The sequence below is a fragment of the Passer domesticus genome, chromosome 23, assembly GCF_036417665.1.
Source record: "Passer domesticus isolate bPasDom1 chromosome 23, bPasDom1.hap1, whole genome shotgun sequence".
NCBI lineage: Eukaryota > Metazoa > Chordata > Aves > Passeriformes > Passeridae > Passer > Passer domesticus.
The window spans coordinates 5,260,921-5,277,872 of record NC_087496.1 but is presented as its reverse complement, the minus strand read 5'-3'; the positions used below and the strand labels follow the sequence as shown (position 1 = coordinate 5,277,872).

The 16,952-nt window shown below is 49.0% G+C and overlaps 1 protein-coding gene across 1 annotated transcript in view; it reads left to right on the top strand.

The window, feature by feature from the left end:
- GRIK4 (glutamate ionotropic receptor kainate type subunit 4) overlaps positions 1–16,952 on the top strand; it is a 190,203-nt gene that overhangs the window by 114,447 nt on the left and 58,804 nt on the right. The window contains exons 3-5 of the mRNA XM_064397624.1: positions 2,511–2,675; positions 10,033–10,130; positions 13,832–13,997. Coding sequence (XP_064253694.1) covers positions 2,511–2,675; positions 10,033–10,130; positions 13,832–13,997 — 429 coding nt within the window. The remainder of the gene's footprint in view (positions 1–2,510; positions 2,676–10,032; positions 10,131–13,831; positions 13,998–16,952) is intronic.

Here is a 16,952-nt window from a genome sequence, read left to right as displayed (position 1 = left end):
CTCTCCTGGAAAAGTGGAGTTTGTGGCAAATTTTTCTCCCAGCTTTGTTCTAATTAAAAGAAGTCATCAGCCATGATAATATCCTAAAACCCCTGCTCCTGGCCTTGGAGGAATCCACAACCCTTTTTGTGGCATAATGAGATTAAAATAAACTCAATTTAACTCATAAAACTGGGAAAAGATAGGAAAAGAAGGACTTGTTGAGTATTTAACTCATAAAACTGGGAAAAGATAGGAAAAGAAGGAATTGGTGAGTATTTTCAGGATATGAAGTAAATCAGGCTGGTGTGGGAAAAGAGCCCTGAGAGGTGGGGGTTGAAATCAGGCTGTGCTTTGAGTTTTGGGGCTGGGCCAAAGTCTTAGGGGCAGGAAAAGCAAAGAAAAGGAGCCTGGGCTCCAGCCAGGGGGTCTGGGCTGTGCTGGGGCTCCCTGGTGGCAGTGAAGGGTGATGGGAGCAACGAGGACCTTGAGGCACAGCCCAGATCCCTCTGTGGGTCCCTCAGTCCCACCTCCAGCTCAGCATCCCTGTGCCTTCCAAATCTGTGTCCTTTGTGCCTTGCTCAGGGTATCTCCCTGATGGGCTTTATTTCACTTCCCAGCTCATTTATGCTCTTCCCTACCAAAAAAAACCAACCCCAAACTGCAGCACAAGGATTTCCTTCCTTCCTTCCTTCCTTCCTTCCTTCCTTCCTTCCTTCCTTCCTTCCTTCCTTCCTTCCTTCCTTCCTTCCTTCCTTCCTTCCTTCCTTCCTTCCTTCCTTCCTTCCTTCCTTCCTTCCTTCCTTCCTTCCTTCCTTCCTTCCTTCCTTCCTTCCTTCCTTCCTTCCTTCCTTCCTTCCTTCCTTCCTTCCTTCCTTCCTTCCTTCCTTCCTTCCTTCCTTCCTTCCTTCCTTCCTTCCTTCCTTCCTTCCTTCCTTCCTTCCTTCCTTCCTTCCTTCCTTCCTTCCTTCCTTCCTTCCTTCCTTCCTTCCTTCCTTCCTTCCTTCCTTCCTCCCTCCCTCCCTCCCTCCCTCCCTCCCTCCCTCCCTCCCTCCCTCCCTCCCTCCCTCCCTCCCTCCCTCCTCCCTTCCTTCCTTCCTTCCTTCCTTCCTTCCTTCCTTCCTTCCTTCCTTCCTTCCTTCCTTCCTTCCTTCCTTCCTTCCTTCCTTCCTTCCTTCCTTCCTTCCTTCCTTCCTTCCTTCCTTCCTTCCTTCCTTCCTTCCTTCCTTCCTTCCTTCCTTCCTTCCTTCCTTCCTTCCCTCCCTCCCTCCCTCCCTCCCTCCCTCCCTCCCTCCCTTCCCCTCTCCCTGTGGAGGGCTATTTTGGGGAGGAAAGATAAGAATTGGCATTTTTTTGATGCACAGAGCAAACAGCAGTGCTGATTTCCCCCCGATGAAATGGAAAAGCTGCGTTCTGGGGGGCACCTCCTGTCAGCAAGGACAAACCCACTGAGGTGCCAGCTCCTCATGGAATTCTGGCCTGAATGCTCCACCCCTGGATCCTTTTTGCCTTCCCTCCAGAAAACAAAGGTGAAACCCCTCCCCACCTCCCTCTGCCTGCCGCAGATCTGAGTGGGCAGCCCCAGCAGCTGAGTTCAAGAGCCAGGAGCATTCTGTTTGAAAAATATTTGTCCCTCCCCACCCAGGGCTGCCCACGTTCTTCCTGAAATATTCCAGCCCCTCAGCAGCCTATCAATGCTCCCACAAAGGAACCATCTCAGGGTTTTTGGGGACATCCTGCCTTTGTTAGGGTGTGAGGCAGAGCCTGGATGTGGGTTTGTAGGGTTGGGCAGCTGGATGTGCCTCCCTGGGAGCAGCCAGCCTGCGTGGCAGCGGGTGCTGGGAGCCTGGCAGCGTGGGTGGCTGTGCTGTGGCATTCCAGCAGGTAAAACAGAGATTTCTCTGCAGAGATTTCACCACCCACCTGTCTGGCAGGACCTGGGGAGTGGGAGAAGCAGCGGGAAAGGCCACGTGTGGGAAGGGGGATGTGCCAGCTCTGGTGGTGACAGGAGCACAAACAGAGCTCCTGCAGGGATCAGGAGTGTGGGTGATGCCTGGAGAGGCCACCTGCAACAGAGGCTGGGCAGAGTTAAAGGAATAAAGCAGGGATTTATGAAAAGGCTTTCAAAGGACACACCTTGGGCAGTACAGGAGCCTGGCCAAGGCTACACCCCAGATGGATCCTGGGTCATGAGTTTTCACACTTTTATAAGTTTTGGTCCATTTCCATATTGGGTTCATTGTCCAGTTCCAGCTCCAGGTGATGCACTCCCATCCTCCCAGGTTGCTCTCCTCCATTCCCTGTTGTTTGCACTTTTTGGGCTGAAGCTGCAGCGGTTCTGGGGCTGGAAAAGGATTGTTCTGTGGGACTGAGCTGTGAGGAGAGCTGCTGACACTTGATATGAAGTTCAGAGTTATAAATGCAATACAGAATGTGGAAAACATGAAAGTTAAACCTTGAGGCATCATGGGGACGGGGAGGGGAGTGGAGACCCCAAACCTAACCCATGCCTACAACTTTTCCCCCCACAGCTGCCATCCTGGATGACCCCATGGAGTGCAGCAGAGGGGAGAGGCTCTCCATCACCCTGGCCAAGAACCGCATCAACCGCGCGCCCGAGCGGGCGGGCAAGGCCAGGGTGGAGGTGGACATCTTCGAGCTGCTGAGGGACAGCGAGTACGAGACAGCAGAGACCAGTGAGTACCACCCCAGGGATGCCTTGGGAAGGCTGGCCTGGAGCAGAGGCTGGAGGAGTTAAAGAATAAAGCAGGGATTTATTAAAAGGATCTCCTCCATGCATGCACCTTGGGCAGCACAAGAGCCCAGCCAGGGCTGCACCCAAGATGAACCCAAATGGTCCCAAAATGGACCCAAGATGAACCAAAAGGGTCACAAAAGGAACCCAAGGTGAACCAAAAGGGTCACAAAAGGAACCCAAGGTGAACCAAAATGGTCACAAAAGGAACCCAAGATGAACCCAAATGGTCCCAAAAGGAACCCGAGATGAACCCAAATGGCCCCAAAATGCACGAGCACTCCCGGGGTCTCTCCCTGGGCTCAGCTCTGCTCCATGTGCACATTGCAGTTCAGTGTCCAATCCCAGCTGCAGCCCCTGCACTCCCATCCTGCTTGTTTTTCTCTCTCCAGCCCACGGGGTTTGTGCTCCTGGGCTGAGATTTGGATCATTTGTCCTTGGTGCCCAGCTGGAGCAGGAATTGTTTTGTCTCCCTGCTCTGTGCAGAGCTCACCATCCCCTGATGTCAACCCAGACCCACACACTAAAGCAGCACAGAACCTGAAAAATAGAAAAGCTCAAACCTGAGGCATCACCAGAGAGCCCAGCTCTCCTCCCAGGAGCCATCTGGCACTCTGAACTTGTGATTTTGTGGCAGTCAAAGGGGAACAGAGAGAAAAACCCATCTCTGCTTCTTGCACAGAGCAGTTTTCATTCGAGGTGAATGGAATGTGCTGGTGCAGGCTCAGGCATGGACTGAGAGGATCCCTGCCCCCAGTAAGCTTTGTCACCACTCAGTGGCTTGGGACAAATAATTTCCTTTAATCTTCTTGTCAATAAACAGGGGTAATGCTGATCCTTTGTCAAGAGCTTAATGTTGAGCAAACAAGTGACTCTCGGGCAAGTTGGGCGCAATTAAGTTGTTTTTAAAACCCTGTGGAATCCTGTGTGTCAGCAAACATAACAGCTCTTCCTGGAGCTTGAGATTGGCAGCAGATTTATTTACACCAAGCGAAGTTTCTCAAGTGATGTTTGAAATCATGAGGATGAAGAAGAGCTAATTTCCAAAGAGCAGCAGATTTCCCACGTCACTTCCAAATCCCTGGATGAAGCTGTACTTTATTAGGGTGGTTCTTCTGGGTGCCCAATATGTCAGCTCTGTGCTGGTAAATAAAAAAGAAATTGATGGTCACTGTCCCACAGTTTGAAAGGAACCCTGAAGGTCTCTGGTAGTTTTTTCCCTGTAAGAGGGAAAACCCTTTGGAATAGGAAATCCTCTTTTTAAACTCATTTTTAAGCCGACCTTTAGAGTTCAAGGAGGGCTATAATTTTTTATTACCAGTTAGCTCAAGAAAGCTGGAGGAATAATTTGAAATAATAGAGATTTTACACTCATTTCGTAATGATTCTGCATTCCATGACTGTGTGATCTGCAGGCTGTCCCCAAAAAGAGTGGCAGGGTGTTGTGCTTTGGGGCAGGCCAGTTTTTCCTGGAGTTCTGGTGGCTTTTCTGCCCAGGGATCTCCAGGTGAGCTGGCAGAGCAGCTCCGTGGGGCTGTGCCATCAGCACATCGCTCCTTCATTTCCTGCACCAGCGTTGGCACTATTTATAGAAGTGTGCAGTTAATAAAGAGATCTCAGCAGGAACCTGGGCTCTATTTATAGGTCCTGTCACCACTGAGCCCAGCTCAGGGACCCAGCCCTTCTCCACTGCTTTGTTCCCTCCATTTTTAAACATTTTCCTGCTCTTCCCCATCTCTTTTCTCCCCTCTTGTCCCCTAACTTGGCACAGCATTAGGGCAGATCCAATTTAGCTGGGCAGACCAATTAAGAGTCAATTTCTCTGGCCAGACCAATTAAGATCCAATTTAGCTGGCCAGATCTTGCAGAAGGAATGGGAATTGCCATGGAATCCCAGAATCCCAGACTGAAATAGGTTGGGAGGGAGTTTAAGCTCTTCCAGCTCTGTCCCAAGCTGTCCTTGGACACTTCCAGGGATCCAGAGGCAGCCACAACTTCTCTGAGTATCCAAAAGTGGCATTTTTAGCCCAATTTTGATCCTTCCTCATCAATATCCTGCTTGCAGCAGCATTCCTGGCCCGCAGCTCTGTTTGGGGAACAGACTTGATTGCAGTGACCCCAGAGCTGCTGTAAGGATCACCAGAGGGATTTCTGCCTTGTTTTCAGCCTGTGACACTGCTCAGGAATTCTTCTCCTGGAAGGTTTCTCCAGCAGAGGAATATTAATTGGCTGAGAATGAAATATTATGCAAGAAATTGTTGGTTTCAGCAAATGTTGTGTTTGGAGAGAAATTGGAAACAGGGCAAGTGAGGAAGAGACATCTCCCATTTCCAGTTTTCACCTTGAGGTGATTTTCTTTGTTTCTTTACTTGGATTTTTCGAGTAGAAATTGCAGCAAATTGGCTTGATTTTGGTGAATTTTGCAGTGTGTTATTTGCCTTTTCTTCAGAGGGAAAAAATGTCTGGAAGCTTTTCTTAGGAAAGGAATAATCTGAATTCTGTATAGCTCTGCTATTAATGTCACTGATGTTATTCTTGATTTATCCTGGTGGCAGAGGAAAATCAGATTCCTGAACTTAAATTTCAAGGCTTTCATGGCTTTCAAATGCTTCAATACGTTGCTGGTTTTTGTTATGACACACAATATTAATAAAAACTGTTGAGATGTTTTAACCTGTGACTGCAGAGCTGTTTACAGCTGTTTAATACTGTTCTCACATTTCACACTCTTTGATTCACTCTTAAATATCACAGCTCCATGTTTAGCTGTCAGATCTGGGAGTGCTGGGATTACACCACATACTCCATATAGAGGAAAAGGAAGAATTTTGGGGAGTAAGGGGTTTTATTTGGGGAGGCAGGGTTATTTTATTTTATTTTTTATATTTTGTATTAATTTTTATATTATTATTATATATTTTATAGATTATTATTATTTATATTATATTATATTATATTATATTATATTATATTATATTATATTATATTAATTATCTTGCATTATATTTTAAAGGTTTTTTCTGGAGCTGTTTTTCTCCCATTATCCCTTCTGACTGACTCAGATGCTTTAATGTAAGAGAGCCTCAAAATCTGAGCTGGTCCAGCAGCTAAAATCCCAGTCAAATCATGCCTGGTTTTCTATTCAATCCTTATGAATGAACACAAACTTTGGCTGTTCCTGTGTGATTTTAAGGAGGTTTCAATGGAAGTTGTGAGCAGAGCCTTTATTTTTTGTGCTGTTTCAAGGAAAACCTGTTCTCTCTTTGTGTTTGATGTTCCAGCTCCTTTTGTGCAGCTCCAAAGTGACTTGTTTAATCATGTCTTTATCTAAACCACCTTGTTCCTTTTGATGTCGGGGCAGGACAGATTTCCCTGCTTGTCACCCTGTCCCCTCTGGCCTCCTCAGCCTTCTAAGCTCCTCTTTGTTGTGAATCCAGTTAAAGTAACCAGTCTCCCAAAATAAGCACATGTTGGTTTCCTCAATGCCACAGGGAGGCTGGAAACTCTTCTGGAATTTGATTTGGGTTCTGGAACTGCTGCTGCCACTTCCAGCCTGGATCCAGCTCTCCATCTGAATTCCTTTCTTTCCAAAACCTGCACTTTTTCTCTTTTCTCCTGTATTTGCTCCCAAAATTCAAATTCAATCACAGCTGAGTAGGTGAAAGAGTTCTGCTGTTGTTATTTTGGGTCCCTTTCCCTTTCCCTTTCCCTTTCCCTTTCCCTTTCCCTTTCCCTTTCCCTTTCCCTTTCCCTTTCCCTTTCCCTTTCCCTTTCCCTTTCCCTTTCCCTTTCCCTTTCCCTTTCCCTTCCCTTCTTGACCTTCAGGGAAGTTTTCAAGATTCTCAAAAATAAGAATAAGAAATCCAGGGCAGGTCAGGCAGCAGCTGGAGAATTGGAGATTTTGATTGATCCACACAATGGATATTTCAAAGTGCCCTTCCAAAGGGTCCTTTCTGTGGTGTTGGGCCCAATGTGTTGTTTTTTACCTGTCCCACTGTTTTGGGGGATTTCAGCCTGCTCTGGTTATCAGGGAATCGTGGAATGGCTGGGGTTGGAAGGGACCTTAAGGATCATTTTGTTCCATGCCTTGCCATGAGCAGGGACATTTTCCACTATCCCAGCTTGCTCCAAAAAAAAAGTCAAACCTGGCCTTGGACACTTCTAGGGCATCCCCAACCTTTCCAGACCTCTCTGGTGGCAGGTTCCTGTCAGGAAGCACAAGGGATGCTTCAGGAGCATCTCTAGAACCCCTTTTCTTTAAGCACTTGGTGTTTTCTCTCCGAGAATCCCGTGACCAGTCCCTGTCCCTGGAGATCTTGGCTGTGTTTTGCAATCAGGGACCTCCTGAGGTGTTTCCACTCTTTCCCTGCTGCTTTATTTTGAATTATAACCAGGAATCTTCTGTGCATTCTGTTTGAAAGCCTGCTCAGGTGTCTGTGTGCCCTGAATGAGATGATTCTGCCCCAGGGGTGGATCCTCTCTCTGGAGGGACCTTCCAGCCCTGCTTTGAACAGGGCAGGATTCATGGAAATGTTTTCCTGGGGTCTCAGGAAGTGAAAGCCACTCTGGCCATGTCTGAGGGGATGTGCATACATTTATCACCAAGAGCTCCTCGTTTGTTTTGCTTTTTCATGTTCAAAAATAAATTTGCAGTTCTGCCTTCCTTTAAAAAATATCTTGCTGTGTCCCAAGTGTCCAAACCTGGGTTTAATTCCCAAATACACTCATGGAAATGGTTGGACACTGCCCTGCTGTACAAAAGGAGGGTCCCTGTGCCCTGAGCACACACCTGATCCAGGACGGTCAGTGGTAAAGAGGTTCCTAAAGTGATGCCACTTCAATTCCAGCACTCTTGAGACCCTGAGTTCTAAATAACATCAAAATTGGGGCAGAAACTCGGAGCTGCTGGAGCCTGCAGCACTCACAAAGGGCCCTGCACAGCCCACAGCTTTTGGGGTGCCCAGGTGTTGGAGTATGAAGGGATTTGTGTGGCAGGGATCTGGAATTATCCATAGTTAGAGTCCCTGGGATTATTGGATGGATTTTGGATACAGGACCAACATTTCCACATCCTGCAAGTGCTTGTGTGTTTGCCCATGGCAGCAGCCAGGTCGAGCCTTTTCTCCCTGTGGAGACCTGACAGCAGCAGGTAACACTCTGAAACAGGGAATGTGCTTGGGTTACAAGAGAAGCTTTCCAATGTGGTCAAAACCTTTGCCTCAGGCACCTCCACTTTGTTTCCATTCATTTTCCTTCATTTTTGTGGATGTTTCCCCCTGGTAGTGATAAGCCAGGTCTTTTTCTTCCTCCAGTTGTTGCAACCCTGTTGCTATGGCTACTTAACCCACTTTTTGTTCCTGCTAGCAGGCACCAGAAGAAAATCACTCCCCAAACTTTCCCCTGCATGGCACAACGAAATTTTCCCCAGGAATTTTGTCCTGGTGACCTGTGAAAGAGGGAGGGCTTGGAGCAGCTCCTGCCTCACGGATGCTGAATGGCAGAGCTGAGAGGGAGAGCTGATGAGTGCTGCTGAGGCAGCAGGCGAGGCTTTCAGGCTGCTGCTCCTTATTTAAAAGGATCTTCTGGAGAGGTTTAAGTGCCTGTAAATTTTTTAAGCACGGAGGAAAAGCCAGCCCTGGATTCCTTTGAAGATGCTGCAGAAAAATATCCCTCATTCCGTAGGAGATTGAGTTGTTGGAGGGAGAGGGAGCTGAGAAGGAAGGAAAACCCAAGAGGAGATGTTTGCATTTCATGAGCACTTTCTGTAAGAAGTTGGAGCAATCAGCAGAGACTGGGGAGGATAAGGAGTTTTTCCTTCAAAAGAGAAGCAAAACCAATTCCCCAAAGTGACAAATTAAATGAGATTTGGGCCTCATTTTCCAGTCATGAGGCTGTGGAGGAGTCTAAGGCCAGAGATCACAGAATGGTTTGGGTTGGCAGGAACCTTAAAGATCGTTTTGTGCCCCCTCCTGCCACGGGCAGGGACAACCTCCAGGGTTCTCCAAGCCTTGGGCACTTCCAGAGATCCAGGGGCAGCCACAGTTTCTCTGGGAAAACTTGAGACTGTAGATGTTCACTTTCCAAACCCCACCCTCAACCCCAAACTTGCTGTTCTAACACCACCCCAAGCACAGTGAGCTTTTATTCCACTTCCAACCTTGATTTAAAGATTCGAAGTCACTAAAACCCCATCTCTGATCTGTAGCTCAGCAGTTTTGATGATCAATTCACTTTACTACCAAAAAAAACATGTTCAAATTTGAATTTTTCCAGCTGAAGTAACTCTTCCCAGCCCTCACAAGAGCTGCTCTGAGGTGCAAGCCAGGGGAAGAGGCAGGTTTGATAGTGATGAGAGCTGAAATCTCAGCTTTGGGATGCAGTGGTTTGGTTTTCACACACAGAAACGTTGTGAGCTTCCCCTGGGCAGAACTCATAAGAATTTTGGTGCCTCTTTTCTCCCTTTTGGTGTCTCCTTCCTGCCCTCCAGAAAGATTCCAGCTGAGCAAATGTGGTTTTGTCTGGGGAAAAAGCCGAGTGTGTGAGGATGCTGAGGCAGGGCAGCTCTCAGGAGGCTTTGGAGCTCAGGGATTGAGACATGGGGGGCTCTCCCCTCCTGTTCAGGAGGTTTTTCCTGCTCTGCAGGAAGGGTTCTGAGTGATGCAGGGGATGGCAGCAGGGAGGTGACACCAGCTGGGCTGCTCCTGGCAGTGAAATTCAGCTGGATTTGTGCTGTGAATTAAAATGACCAAAAAAAAAAAAATTAACCAAAAACCTTGCAGTTTAACCCAGGAAGAGATTTAACTTCAGTTTTTCAGGTGTTTTTTATGGTTCTGCTAACCTTGGTGGCAGGGAGCCAGAAGATTTAACTACTGCCAGGAAGAAAACAACACAAAACAAATGAAAACCAGCAAGGAAATCCTTGTTTTTACCACTGAACTCTGCAAAGATGAGGGGAGAAATTGCTACAAGTCTGTTTGATGCTTTGAAGCCAGGTCACTGCTGTGTGTAGCATCTTCCATAAAGTTTAGTTCATGTTTATGTCCAGAGGACAGAAAGGGGTCAGAGATGATGATTCTGGGGTTTGGGGGAGAGTTTAGGAGGGGTTTTAAAAGGCTGGGGGAAGATGGGGAGTGCCACAGGCAGGGTGACAGTGCTTCAGGGGGAATAAAGGAATTTTGGGAATGGTACAGGGGGTGTTGTGTGAAGGAGATGAGGCCGTGTCCTTATTGAGGTGAGCAGCACTCTGCTGGAATTTGGGCTGAATTCTGACCTCTGTTCCCTGTCTCTGCTGCCCACAGTGTGCCAGATTCTCCCCAAAGGCGTGGTGGGAGTCCTGGGACCCTCCTCCAGCCCAGCCTCCAGCTCCATTATCAGCAACATCTGTGGGGAGAAGGAGGTAAGTGGAGAAGTTCCTCTGTGGTGCTCAGAGTGGACAGCGTGGTTGATCACCTCTCCTCCTCATGCACAGACTTTTGAAATGTCTTCCTTTTCTTTCTGCTGCCTCTTTCTGCCTCCCTTTTCCTCTCTGCACCCCCTTTTTCTCCTCACATTCATCACCACGTCCCCACTGACTGAGGGCTGCAAAGCCCAAAGCTCACCCTGCTGGCTGCCAACCCAAATCTCCCGCTGTGACTTTGTGCACATTCTTGGGGAGCTTTATGTTTACTGCTGTTCCATCAGTTCAAGCCCTTTTTTTATCTGTGTCCCGGCTATGTGCTGGATTTAATATTTTATAAGCCTCAAACCTTCCTACACGGATCTGGCTCTGCACTCTGGAGAAGAAATTGAGTTCTCTTCTCATAGTTCATCCCTTTAAAGGCAGATAACATCTCTCAGCCATTTAGTGGCTCTCTCTGGAGCCCAGCCTTCCAACAGGGGAGGCTGGGACTGAGCACTGTAAATGATTTGCATTCACAAATGAGTGCTGGTTGTTGTTGCTGAGGGATGGAAGGGATCCTCCAGCACGGGGCTGCAGCAGGAGGGGTCTCCTGGGGGTGTTTTGTTGTGTTTTCTCTTGCTAAATGTCCTGGATGTGTGCTCCATCCCAGGAAAGGTAACTCTGCAAGTGTTTTCCCTCTGAAATTCAGATTCATTCTGAGGCTCCTGATTTTTTTTTTTTTTCTTCAGAAAGGAGAGATGAGTGCTGGTGCCCTCCTGAGGTGTTTGGTTCTCTCCATGAGGTGTAAACCTGTAAATTTATGTCCCAGGAGCATCAGCAGAGCCCCCTGTGCCGGCAGCCACCCCTCAGGGAAAGGGAGCAGAGTCCCCAGGCAAGCACCGAGCACCAGCTGGAGGGACTGATGTTCTGGGGGATGAACCTGCCCTGTGTCACCCATCTCATGCCCAAAGAATCCCTTTTCCCTGTCCAGAAAGGGGAATTGCAGTGGGGCAGAGCTCTTGGACAGGAGAGGATGGTGGTGAAAGGTTCCTGGGGATGAGGGCAGGGCTGAACAGGCTGTGCTCAGCCCTGATGTGCTGTGTGGATTCCTTCCACACAAGAATCCCTTTCCTCTGTCCAGAAACAGGAATTGTGCTGGGGCAGAGCTCTTGGACAGGAGAGGATGGTGGTGAAAGGTTCCTGGGGTTTAGGGCAGGGAGTGAACAGGCTGTGCTCAGCCCTGATGTGCTGTGTGGATTCCTTCCACACAAGAATCCCTTTCCCTTGTCGAAAAAGAGGAATTGCACTGAGGCAGAGCTCTTGGAAAGGGGAGGATGGTGAAGAAAGATTCTTGGGGATGAAGGCAGGGGGTGAGCAGGGCTGTGCTCAGCTCTGGGAGCTGATGTGCTGTGTGGATTCCTTCCACACAAGAATCCCTTTAACCTGTCGAGAAACAGGAATTGTGCTGGGGCAGAGCTCTTGGAAAGGAGAGGATGGTGATGGAAGGTTCCTGGGGTTTAGGGCAGGGCTGAACAGGCTGTGCTCAGCTCTGGGAGCTGATATGTAGATTCCTTCTGCACAAGAATCCCTTTCCTCTGTCCAGAAACAGGAATTGTGCTGGGGAAGAGCTCTTGGACAGGAGAGGATGGTGATGGAAGGTTCCTGGGGATGAGGGCAGGGCTGAACAGGCTGTGCTCAGCCCTGATGTGCTGTGTGGATTCCTTCCCCCGTGCCTGCATCTCTCTCGGGGTCCCAGGCTGGTCTGGATCCCTCCCAGCAGTGATCAGGATGCTGCCCGGAGCTGCCCTGTCTGCTCTGCTTGTGGGAATCCACCCTTCCCTGCCTGGGTGAGGGCTGCGGGCTGGAATCAAGGCAGAGAGCAGCTTATTACTCCTTAACTTCCCCTCTGCTAACCAGCAGCTCCTGCTGTCAATAAAGCAGCCTTCATGAGCTGCTAATAGGCTCTCCCAGGAGGGGAGAGGTGGGAGGCAGGGGCTGATGGCTTCGGGAGGACCAATAACAGAGGCAGAGAGGACCTGACACGCTGCTAACAAAGCTGTGGCAGATGTTTCCCTTCCTCTGACTTCTGCTTCTTCCAAAATAATTCACCCGGCAGAAGAAAAACAAGATTGCCTCTCTTTATCTGGCTGAGGCTGCAGTGTCTGGGCTCGGGCTGTGTGTCTGCCCAGCCGTGCCATCCATGGTCTGCTGCAGCCTTTACAGGGAGGAATGATGAGGAGGACTCCATCTTATCAGGAGGCTAATTAATTACTTTATTATTCTATACTATTACTTTCTTATTTAACTAATAATTAAATAATTACTTTAATGAATTACTTTATTCTTTATTGTTCTATACTACTACTTTATTATTTATTTAATAATTAAATAATTAATTAATTACTTGATTATTCTGTACTATGCTACACTATGTTACATTACATCTAAACTGAATCTGCCAAGCACTCAACTTGTAGCTATAGGACACAAAATAACACGACACAGACATGCTGCTCTTTCGAGGTGAAAAAGGTACTTTTAATTTCTGATTCTAATATTTATAGGTTTCCAAAAGTGACAGTGGATTGGAGGGTGACAGTGCCACCTCTCCAATGACACTGGACAAACCAACAGTCCAACAAATTTCTCTTCTTTCATAAAAGAACACAAAACAATAATTTAATTACATAAAGAGTGAGAGAAAGTTCATTACAAGAACGTAAACATCAGAAGGCTTAGAAAATCTTAAAAAATCAGGGTGACATCAACTCAACTCCAACTGCACAGCATCTCATGACTGTCAGCCGACAGTCCCCACACACACACACTGATGGGCCAAGGAAACAAAACACCATCCCTCTGGGTAAACAATCTCCATACTGCATTCTACTTTGGCGCAGCACAGGCACAGCAAATAAGAATTGTTTTTTCTTTCTCTGAGGTTTGGAGAATGTGAAACCCAGCAATATTCTTGGGAAGAACTGTGCCTTGCTTTTCTCTGTGAAGAGAAATGTGGCTACAGTCTGCAGGATGTGCAGCAGAGCTCCCTCCGAGCAAGCCCTGCGGCTCCTCAGCTCCCAAAATTCCCCCTGGAGCACGTCCTGCTCCAGCTGCTGCTCTGCTGCATCCATGACAAGCCCAGCACTGGTGTTTCCAACCCTGTCTGGCCTCCTGTTGATCAGAAATGCCCAAAGCTTCTGGCTGCTGCAGCTGTTCCTCCTCTGCCCAGCCTTGCCAGCGCGGGGTCGTCTTGTTCTTGCCTTCATCTCTGCTAATTAATTACCTGGTGGCACCTCCATGCAGCAGGCAGGGCTGGGTTCGGGGCCCTGGATGATCCCTGTGTCCCTGCACAGCATCCTTCCCCAGCGAAGGCTGGGCCCAGCCACAATTAGTGCCCCAGCTAATTAGGTTGAACTCACAGGGAAGGTTTCCTGTGCTGTAATCACAGTCCCCGATGCCTTTCTCTGAGTGGCTCAGCAAGACTCTTCCTGCTCCACTCCTTCCCGTGGCTTTTCGTTGCTGTGATAATTATTTTCCTCTGCCTCTGCACGAGTGCCACCCTCCCCTCTTGACTCCAGTGCTGCTTCTGCAATTTTATTGGGATATTCCACTTTCTGCCTGCTGTGTGCTTCACACCACAGGCCCTTCACCACAGATTTACTTGTTTTCATTTCTACTTCCTCTTTAATTATATTTTCTTTCCTCCTCCCCACGCTCAGGTTCCTCACTTCAAAGTGGCTCCGGAGGAGTTCCTGAAGCTGCAGCTTCAGAGGTTCACCACCCTCAACCTGCACCCCAGCAACACCGACATCAGCGTGGCCGTGGCAGGAATCCTGAATTTCTTCAACTGCACCACTGCCTGCCTCATCTGTGCCAAAGCTGAATGTAAGTCTTGGCCAGGCTGGCTTTGCCTGCCTCATCTCCTCTTCGTTTGGTGCTTGCTGGGAAGGTCCCATCTCCTCGTGTCTCTGCTCAGAGCAGCATTTTCCACTCCAGTTTCTCCACCCTGGTGCCCCATGGAGGAGTTTTACAGAGGTGGAATGGGATGGGTAGAGATTATCCTGCTTTCTGTTTGACCATCTGAAGAGCGTTTTGATTCCACAGATGGGCTTTGGATGAGGGAAAAAAAAATTTAAGAAAGGCGTAGGCTTGTTTCTGGAGATTATTTTTAGGCAAGTAAAGCACTTTGAAATGTGGCTTGCCCAAAGCCACGTGCAGTTTGTGGCCTAAAAGCGGGATTTGAGTAACAGTCAGCACAGTGCACGCCCTGCTGGCTCTGCAGCCACGCATCTGCTGGTGACTGTGCATCTGGAGAGTGGACCTTGCACCTGAGCAGGGCCAGATCCACCTCAGCAGGGACATATCTATCTCTGCAGGGCCAACTCCACCTGGGCAGGGCCAGATCCATCTCAGCAGGGACATATCTATCTCTGCAGGGCCATTCCCACCTGAGCAGGGCCAGATCCACCTCAGCAGGGACATATCTATCTCTGCAGGGCCAGATCCACCTGGGCAGGGCCATATCCACCTTGACATGGTGATCTCCACCCTCATCAGCGCCATCTCCACCTCAGCAGGGTCAGATCCTCCTCAGCAGGGCGAGATACATCTCAGCAGGGCCATCTCCACCTTGCCAGGGCCATCTTCTCCTCAGCAGGGCTATCTCCACCCTGGCAGGGCCATCTCCACCCTCAGCAGGGCCATATCTATCTCTGCAGGGCCATCTCCACCTTGACATGGTGATCTCCACCTTGCCAGGGCCATCTCCACCTTGGCAGAGCCATCTCCACCCTCAGCAGGGTGATCTCCACCTGAGCAGGGCCATATCTATCTCTGCAGGCCCATCTCCACCTGAGCAGGGCCAAATCCACCTCACCAGGGCCATCTCCTCCTCAGCAAAGCTATCTCCACCTGAGCAGGGCCATCTCCACCTTGACATGGTGATCCCCACCCTCATCAGGGCCATCTCCACGTTCAGCAGGGCCATGTCGACATTGACAGGGCCAGATCCATCTCATCAGAGACAGATCCATCATGTCAGAGACATATCCATCTCAGCAGAGCCATTTCCATCTCAGCAGGGACATCTCCACCTTGACAGGGTGATCTCCACCTTGGCAGGGCCATCTCCACCCTCAGCAGGGCCATCTCCACCTTCCCAGGGCCATTTCCATCCCTGCAGAGCTCCTGCTGTGGCAGGAGCAGGCTCTGCATCCCAGAGCAAAGTGTGTCCTGTGCTTTCTGAGGTCACCTGCAGCAGATTTGGGGTGGCCACAGCAGCTCTGGCACACAGCCAGCTGCAGCAGCCTGGGAGGGGATTTGGAAAGGCCCCTGGGTGCAGGGACAGCTTTGGGAATGTGTCACTCTAGGACACAAAATAAAACAACATGCACTCTGGAACCTCATAAGGTAAAAAGAAGGGAAGTTTATTTTCAGACTCCCAACATTTACAGATTTTCAAAAGTGACAGTGGGTTGGAGGGTGACAGTGCCACCTCTCCAATGACACTGGACAAACCAACAGTCCATCAAATTCCTCCTCCTCCAGAAAAGAATGTAAAACAATGATTATTTACATAAAACTGTGTGAGAAAGTTCGTTACAAGAATGTAAACATCAGAAGGCTTAGAAGAACTTAGAAGAACAATGCTGCTCTCTGACTGGGCCAGCACCATTCCCAGTTAGCCCTGGGCAAACTCCCCAGCAGCAGCTGATGGAAGATTCCTGCACAGGGACCCAAGGAACTGGAGTGTTTTCAGCTCTCCTTTTTGCTTTCTGTGCCCCCAGGGCAGCAGGCTGAGGTCGGGCAGTAAATCACCCTCAGTGAGCAGTGCTCACATCCACCCCAGGAAAGGCCCTGGCTCAGAATGATGCAATTAAAATCATGCAAATGGTCTCCCACATCACTCCCAGAGCTGGAATTTTTCATTGTCTAACCTTAACCTTAAGCAAGAAGGGAAGCAAAGATAATTAGGTTTTCTCAGCTGCCGTGCAGGAGGCTCAGGGCTCTGCACCCCTGCCCTGCTCCTGGGCCAGGTGTCTCCCACCGGGGTTAATATGATTAATATGATTTTTATTTAGCTGGATCAAACCCTCTTACCTGAAGCAATCCAATTTATTTCGCTCTGCTGCTGCTGCTGGATAACTCAATATTTAGGATGTGCTGAGTCCTTCCCAGACCCAGGGAAGCAGTGGGACAGGAGCCTTTCATCCTCCCAGCTCTCTGTGCTCAGCAAGGACCTGATCAGAGCCAGGCTTGAAGCCCAACATGCCCTGACTGAAACAGAGCACAGACAAGGCTTAATTGAGCTTCATGTAGGAGCACAAACCCTGATTTTCCCTTAGGACATGCACTGCTCCTAAGCACAGTCCTTAAACAACTAACTGGAGGCATTTCAGGCTTTTGGAAGGTTCCCTTGAGGCAGCTGAGGGGAGCATAAGAGCTGCCTGCTCATCAGTGAGGAAATGCTGTTTTGAGGGATGTTATTATTTAGATCCCAGGAGGGGCAAGCTGGAGCTGCTTTGGTTTAAGTGCGAGGCTGTGTGATGGGACCCCTGGGCCCTACCCTGTCACACTCATCCTGTCACATCCCTCCTCTGGGGACTGCCTCTGATTTCTCCTGGCAGAAGCAGAAAATGACCCCTAAAGTCAAAGAACTTGGGCCAGCCTAAATGTAATGCCCTGGGGAATGTAAAATGTAATGCCATGAATAGAATGAGATTTGTGTGACTGGGTTTGGTGGATAGAATTCTCAGTTTCTCTGTGATGTTTAAGAATTAGTTGGTTTGGGAGCTGCTGTGGAAGGTTTTGTGTGGGTCCACAGAAATCTTAACCCAAAAA